Source organism: Penaeus japonicus, unplaced genomic scaffold (assembly GCF_977035675.1).
Source record: "Penaeus japonicus unplaced genomic scaffold, GWHDUDI00000001_assembly GWHDUDI00000025, whole genome shotgun sequence".
In the NCBI taxonomy this organism is placed as follows: Eukaryota; Metazoa; Arthropoda; class Malacostraca; order Decapoda; family Penaeidae; genus Penaeus; species Penaeus japonicus.
Genome location: NW_028234427.1, coordinates 28,313,391 through 28,320,890, shown reverse-complemented (window position 1 = coordinate 28,320,890; position 7,500 = coordinate 28,313,391). Strand labels below are relative to the sequence as shown.

At 49.2% G+C, this 7,500-nt stretch overlaps 2 protein-coding genes across 4 annotated transcripts in view; one reads left to right on the top strand and one right to left on the bottom strand.

The window, feature by feature from the left end:
* The window catches only part of LOC122247985 (COMM domain-containing protein 4), a 95,451-nt gene extending 89,292 nt beyond the window's left edge, over window positions 1-6,159 (top strand). For all 3 annotated transcript variants that reach the window (XM_043007706.2, XM_043007707.2, XM_043007708.2), the window contains 5 exons: window positions 21-86; window positions 4,527-4,566; window positions 5,180-5,380; window positions 5,558-5,704; window positions 5,872-6,159. In XM_043007706.2, the coding sequence (XP_042863640.2) occupies window positions 21-86; window positions 4,527-4,566; window positions 5,180-5,380; window positions 5,558-5,704; window positions 5,872-5,912 (495 nt within the window). In that variant the 3' untranslated portion in view covers window positions 5,913-6,159. The remainder of the gene's footprint in view (window positions 1-20; window positions 87-4,526; window positions 4,567-5,179; window positions 5,381-5,557; window positions 5,705-5,871) is intronic.
* Window positions 6,160-6,496: 337 nt separating this feature from the next.
* Top3alpha (topoisomerase 3-alpha) overlaps window positions 6,497-7,500 on the bottom strand; it is a 42,741-nt gene continuing 41,737 nt past the window's right edge. The window contains exon 18 of the mRNA XM_086551759.1: window positions 6,497-7,500. This exon is cut by the window's right edge and continues 116 nt beyond it. Coding sequence (XP_086407885.1) covers window positions 7,410-7,500 — 91 coding nt within the window. The 3' untranslated portion in view covers window positions 6,497-7,409.

Genomic DNA, 7,500 nt, shown 5'->3' with positions numbered 1-7,500 from the left:
ATGCCATGTTCCTCCCACAGACCTCGGTGAAGCTGCGTCTGCTCGTGGGCCAAGTCGCCAAGGCCATCCCAGGACCCCCGCTCAGTGTGAGTGCTTCGGAAGGAGGTCTTTAGGGAGGTGGGGGGGAGAGAGGGATAAGGTGGGGGAGGGAAGGGGAGAGAGGGAGGGATAAGGTGGGATGGGAGGGAGAAGGAGAGGGATAAGGTGGGGGAGGGAGGGAGAGGGATAAGGTGGGGGAGGGAGAGAGGGATAAGGTGGAGGGAGGGGGAGAGAGGGATAAGGTGGGGGAGGGAGGGGGAGAGAGGGATAAGGTGGGGGAGGGAGGGGGAGAGAGGGATAAGGTGGGGGAGGGAAGGGGAGAGAGGGATAAGGTGGGGGAGGGAGGGAGGAGGAGAGGGATAAGGTGGGGGAGGGAGGGAGGAGGAGAGGGATAAAATGGGGGAGGGAGGGGGAGAGAGGGATAAGGTGGGGGAAGGAGGGAGAGAGAGGGATAAGGTGGGGGAGGGAAGGGGAGAGAGGGAGGGATAAGGTGGGATGGGAGGGAGAAGGAGAGGGATAAGGTAGGGGAGGGAAGGGGAGTGAGGGATAAGGTGGGGGAGGGAGGGAGGGAGAGGGATAAGGTGGGGGAGGGAGGGAGGGAGAGGGATAAGGTGGGGGAGGGAGGGAGGGAGAGGGATAAGGTGGGGGAGGGAGGGAGGGAGAGGGATAAGGTGGGGGAGGGAGGGAGGGAGAGGGATAAGGTGGGGAGGGAAGGGGAGAGAGGGATAAGGTGGGGGAGGAAGGGAGGGAGAGGGATAAGGTGGGGGAGGGATGGGGAGAGAGGGATAAGGTGGGGGAGGGAGGGAGAGGGATAAAATGGGGGAGGGAGGGAGGAGGAGAGGGATAAAATGGGGGAGGGAGGGGGAGAGAGGGATAAGGTGGGGGAAGGAGGGAGAGAGAGGGATAAGGTGGGGGAGGGAAGGGGAGAGAGGGAGGGATAAGGTGGGATGGGAGGGAGAAGGAGAGGGATAAGGTGGGGGAGGGATGGGGAGAGAGGGATAAGGTGGGGGAGGGAGGGAGGGAGAGGGATAAGGTGGGGAGGAAGGGAGGGAGAGGGATAAGGTGGGGGAGGGAGGGAGGGAGAGGGATAAGGTGGGGGAGGGAGGGAGGGAGAGGGATAAGGTGGGGGAGGGAGGGAGGGAGAGGGATAAGGTGGGGAAGGGAGGGAGGAGGAGAAGGATAAGGTGGGGGAGGGAGGGAGGAGGAGAGGGATAAGGTGGGGGAGGGAAGGGGAGAGAGGGGTAAGGTGGGGGGGGGGAGGGAGGAGGAGAAGGATAAGGTGGGGGAGGGAGGGAGGGAGAGAGAGGGAGAGGGATAATGTGGGGGAAGGAGGGAGGGAGAGGGATAAGGTGGGGGAGGGAAGGGGAGAGAAGGATAAGGTGGGGGAGAGAGGGATAAGGTGGAGGAGGTAAGGATAAGGATAAGCCAGATTTGCGGAGCAGATGCTACGCCGGGCTTGTATGCAGTGACGCGAGCCCGCCTGTGCCAGCGTGTGCTGACTCGTGAGAGAATGTGCCAACGAGTGTTGACTCGATCTGAGCTTGGTCCTTACCCAACGCAGTGCCCAGCTACGTCAGTAACCGCCAGGTGACAGTGGAAGCTCACGAGCTTGGGCGGGGCTCGATCTGCCGACACGCTACCAATGAGCTAACCAGACGGCTGGTGGAGGAGGGAGGGAGGAAGAGGGACAAGGTGGGGGAGGGAAGGGGAGAGAGGGATAAGGTGGGGGAGGGAAGGGGAGAGAGGGATAAGGTGGGGGAGGGAAGGGGAGAGAGGGATAAGGTGGGGGGAGGGGGAGAGAGGGATAAAGTGGGGGAGGAGGAGAGAGAGATGGAGTGAAGGGATGGAGAGAGAGGGGGATTGGGTGAGTGGAAGGAGAGAGAAAGAGAGATGGGTGGAGCGAGGAGAGGGAGAGGGGGATTATATTATGTGGGGGAAATGAGGAGATTATTTATTAGTATATTTTTTGTTTTTTTTTTATTTTTTGTTTTATTATTGGATTGTATTATTGATAATATAATTTTTATTTTTTGTCTTTATTTTTATTATTTTCTGATTTTATGTTTTTATTTTATTTTTATTTCTGGAATGAGGAAGGGAGGGAGGGAGGGAGGAAGGGACGGGGTGAGGAGATGGAGGGAGGGAGGAAGGGACGGGGTGAGGAGAGGGAGGGAGAGAGGGATAGGGTGAGGGGAAGGAGGGAGAGAGAGATGGAGCGAGGGGAGGAAAGAAGAGGGAGAGATGGGGTGTGGGGAGGAAGAGAGGGAGTGAGGGGGGGTAGGGAGGGTGGGAGAAGGATGGAATAGGGAGGGAGGGAGATAAAGATGGGATAAGGAAAGAGAGAGACTGGGTGGAGTGGGGAGATATATAGAGAGAAATATATATATAGAGAGAAAGTGTATTTGTGTGCGTGTGTGTGTATGTGTGTATGTGTGTGTTCGTTTGAGTCCCTTTGCTTTGTAGAATCTCTTCTCCCAACAAGATAAGACACACACTAGCCTCTAAAAAAATGATTTAAAAAAATAATAATAATAAGTAAAAGACACACACGAAGAAAATTCAAGCCGTTTCTGAGGAGGAGATGACTACGGACGTCAACTTATTCTTTCCCCTTCTCACTTTTCTCACTCGCTCTCCTCCCTCCCTCCCTCTTTGTTTTCCTTCCTTTTGCACTATATGCCCCCTTTCCTCGATCCCCCCCTCGCTATCTCTCTGTCTATCTATTTATCTATCTATTTCTATCTCTCTTTTTTTTCTCTCTATTTCTCTCCCTCCCTCCCTCCATCCATCCATCCCTCTGTCCCTCCCTATCTCCCTCTCTCTCTCTCTTTTCTTCCCTCCCTGCCTCCCTCCCTCCCTCTCTCAATCTCTCCCTCCCTCCCTCTCCTCCTCTCTCCGTCCCTCCTTCTCTCCCTCTCCCCCTCTCCCCCTCCCTCCCTCTCTTCCTTCCTCCCTCCCTCCCTCCCTCTCTTCCTCTGTCTCTCTTTCGTTCTTCCTCTCTCTCTCTATCTCTCCCTCTCCCTCGCCTCCTTTTCCCTCTTGTGATTTTCCTCTTCTCTCCCTTTCTCTTCCTTTTCCTTCCCCTCTCTCTTCTTCTTTGTCGCTCTTTCTCACCCTCTTCCTTCCCCTCTCTCATTCTCTGTCCCTCCCTCCATCCCCATCCCCATCCCTATCCCCCATCCCCCATCCCCCATCCCCCATCCCCTAATCTCCCCCCTGCCCCGCCCCCTTCTCCCTGGCGAGCGTGTTCTCCGGGTGCCAGACGTTGATTGGCGTCTGATCAGAGGGCGGGTAAGCCTCCTGCATATGCGAGCGGTCGCGGGGGTATTGTTTTTCGGTTTCCATTTCTGTCTTGTTTCTTTTTTTCGGTAATATAAATATAAATATACATTTTTTTCCATTTTCTTTTTTTGTCTTTTTGTCTTTTTATTTGTTTATTGTTGTTTTTGTGTCTTTCAATCTGCCACATGGACTCTCTTTTTTCTTTCATTCTTCCACTCATTCCCTCTCTTCTTTCTCTCATTTCCTCTTAATTTTATCTCTTGTTCCCTCTTTCTCGCATTCTCTCTTAGTTCCCCCCCCCCTCCTCCCTCGCCCTCTCCCTCCTTTTCTCTCTCCTCCCCATATTTGTTGGCCGCATCTCCCTCTCCCTCATCTTCTCCTTTTCTTTCTCCCTTTCTCTCTCCCTCTCCCTCTTCCACTCCCTCCTCCCTCCCCTCCTCCTATGCCTCTCTCTCTCTCTCCCTCCCCCTCCCCTTCTCCCTCTCCCTCTCCCTCTCCCTCCCCTGCTCCCTCCCCCTCCCCTGCTCCCTCCTCCTCCCCCTCTCCCTCTCCTTCTCCCTCTCCCTCCTCCTCTCGATCCTCCTCTCTCTCTCCCTGAACGTGTCTCTCCACATTGCTCCTCCGTCTCTCGTGGTTTCGCGGTTTGCAACCGTTGCAACGCGAACCGGGCGAAATTTCGTCTGTTTTGCATCTCGTTGTTGAGGCGTAGGCGGGCTGGAGGATCCCCGGAGATGGGCTCTTTGGGACGCTGTCTGCATCGCTCGGGAGGAGGACGAGAAAAAGGGACGTGGGTATAGTGAGGGAGTGAGTGTGTGTTGGTGATTGTTTATGCGACGGTGTGTGTGTGTGTGTGTGTGTGTGTGTGTGTGTGTGTGTGTGTGTGTGTGTGTGTGTGTGTGTGTGTGTGTGTGTGTGTGTGTGTGTGTGTGTGTGTGTGTGTGTGTGTGTGTGTGTGTGTGTGTGTGTGTGTGTGTGTGTGTGTGTGTGTGTGTGCGTGTGTGTGCGTGTGCGTGTGCGTGTGCGTGTGCGTGTGTGTGTGCGTGTGCGTGTGCGTGTGCGTGTGCGTGTGCGTGCGTGTGCGTGTGCGTGTGCGTGTGCGTGTGCGTGTGCGTGTGCGTGTGTGTGTGTGTGTGTGTGTGTGTGTATATATAAAGACATGCCATGCCAATGTTTACTTTGTTTATTTCTGTTTCTCTTTTTACCAGTACGAAGTGGTGGAGAAGCTAACAAAAGACGCTAAATTAGGTAAGTGATTGCTGTCCTCACAGCGAGGGATGAAACGCACCTGTTGCTTCGGTCTTTCCGGAGTCCAAATCAGCTTTTAGTGCGGGAAGTATACGGCAGCTTTTCTCTCTCCATCCCGCTTCTCAACTTGAAACGTTCATAAAGACCAAAGGAAACACAGCCGCCATAGGAGATGAATGAATTGTGACGTTTCGAATCCACTCGCTTTCCTTTTCAGACGAAGAAAAAAATAAAGTGGATGAGCCATTTTTTCCATTGCTAATTGAGGAATGGAAACGTCAAGATTCATTTCTATTTTTTTATCGTAGCTGTTTTTGTTTGTTTGCTTTATGTTTTGTTTTACCTATTACTTATTACTGTTTTCGTATTTTGTTCATAACGACTTACAGATAAATAGCATAATCAATGTGCAGTATCTGGCAGTATACTTCTACACAAGCATGCAATATAAATTACTTCTACCTTATATATGATCACTATGATTCACAGAGTGACACGAAAATTATTAAAGTACTGATTATTAGAACTTAGAATTATGCAACAACACGACATACCCGGTAAAGGGTGTATCTGCTAAACATAATGCTAACTTGCTCCTTCGTCTGGCGGCCAGAGAGCAGCGAGGCCATGGCGGCGGTGGCGGCGGTGCGCTGGGTGCTGGAACGCGCGGGCGGGGCGGGCGTGGACGGCCCCGTGCTGGACTCGGAGCTGCAGCAACTCGGGCTGCCCAGGGAGCACGCGGCGGCGCTCACGAGGGTCTACTCTGAGCACCAGGCCCGCCTACACCAAGCCCTCAGGCAGGACAGTCTTAAGGGTGAGTTGGGGCCGCGTCGACTGGCTGCGGCAAGGAAGAACAGTGAGGAAGGATGAAAGATTTTATTTTTTCTTTTCTTTTCTTACAAGTGAATTCGCATTTTATTCGACTCCAAATTATATTTTATGCTGTATAATTCTGCTATTTGATACTCTCCTTTACTCCTTCCTTCCTCAGTGGGCGGCAATCCCCAGTGGGCGTGCGACGTGGTGGGCGTGGACGTGGGTAGCCGAACCGAGGCGGTGGCCCAGCTGACTCTCGCCCGTCACGGAGAAGAGAGCAAAGTCGCCCTCACACCCGACCAGCTCCTCGTCCTCATTCATGGTGAGGGAGAGCAGGGACGCAGGACTTTCTTTTCCTTTATGCCTTCTTTTCCTGTCCGTCTCGTTCATTCTTTAGACTTATTTTTATTTATATCAAATATATGTAAAAGATCATTATATTGTTTGTGATTTCACACGTGAGAGCTAGCAAATAACGTACTTTTTCAGAGTTGAGCGAAGCCAGACAAATAATGGAGGCGCTCAGTTGATCAGGGGGAGGAGGTGAAAGGGAAGAAACGTAGGATGGAAAGGAGGAGGACGAGAAGCAGGAAGAAGATGGAGAGAAAAGAGGAGAAAAGGGAGAAGAGGATTTTCCTGTGAATCTTATTCCCCTACACCATGGATCCTCTCAGCGATATATGTCCATAATGTCCATATGGATGAGTCATGATTTGTTGATGAAAAGGAACTTAACTGATTTATGTAAATTATCTCAATAAATTCCCGAATAGACGTTTACATGTGTTTCTTATCACTGGCTTTATTGATAGGTTTACATGTACTTTTTAAGTATTGCTTATGCTCATTATATACTGCATATAGAAATTTTGGTATATGCGTAAAGTAAAACTTACTGAAACTTGACATTAAAAGGAGCTTCCTTAAGCGTATGTATAATTATAGTTATGTTTTCAATCTTATCAAATATGTGCCAAAAGCCTTCGTTTCAAAGCATGTTATCCAGTATACTGCAAACTCTTAATTAATGAATTAACAAAAGTTGTTCATCAATATTTTGCATAACAACAAGAAAATGTACATATCCTCAATAGATAAATCAAACACAAAAACCTGTACTTCAAATATATAATGCATTTATTACACGGATGTTACAAAACCATATTTACATCTGTACTTCATATATATATTTATATTGTGCTCTGTATATAACATAGTGGACCTTTCTCTAAATGCACATCAATGTCTTACTCTTTCTCATAACGTATTTACACACAAAATAATAAATTCTTCACCTAGTTCACGTCATTCTACTAAACTGAAATCATATGTTTGTTACAAAAAGGGTCCATAGACATTACCATTCCCCTGGTACATAAATATCAGTAAAAACAATCTGGCTCTTGTGTACACACCTGTAACACTCTTGAGATTTTGAGCCTCGAGACTCCAGGGACGGGCAAATTTAAATACAAAGAAAACGTTTCTACTTCATTTTCATAAACGTCTGTGCAAACAAAAGGCAAAAGCAACTTTCTCTCTTCCTTTTTTCCCCATCCTTTATAGACAAAGAATATGCTTTTTCTTCGCAAGGCAATGGAAGAATGTTTTAATTATAAACTACCGAATGGAAACTGAGACAATAATTCCAATACCAGGTTCGATTCTCCTATCACAAGTATTAAATCTTGCTTGTTTATACACAGTCTTATTAAAGTTGTTTCTACTTACTGGACACTTTTTAGTTCATTGTATATGTTTTGTGTTAATAAATGACTTGGGAGAATGCATGTAATCATGGTTTCATCGCATATGTTTCTTGCAAAATTGCACCAGATGAAAACCAACCCAAAAACATCTGTAGTCTAATGTCTCTACAAGTTTTACATTAGCATAACTATATGATAATTATTTCATTTTGAAATAATTCTAATACACATTTAAAAAAGAGGTGTGTCAAAGCCAGCGAGAACCCAACCCTTTTCACACAAGAAAAAATTAAGGAGGAGTTTAGTGAAAAGGGCCCTTCAAAATTCATTCTGTGGACAGCTCTTCCTGTTGTGTCCCTCCTCGCCGCAAACGCCGCACCTTCGCTTCCGAGGTCCTTCTCCCGGCGCC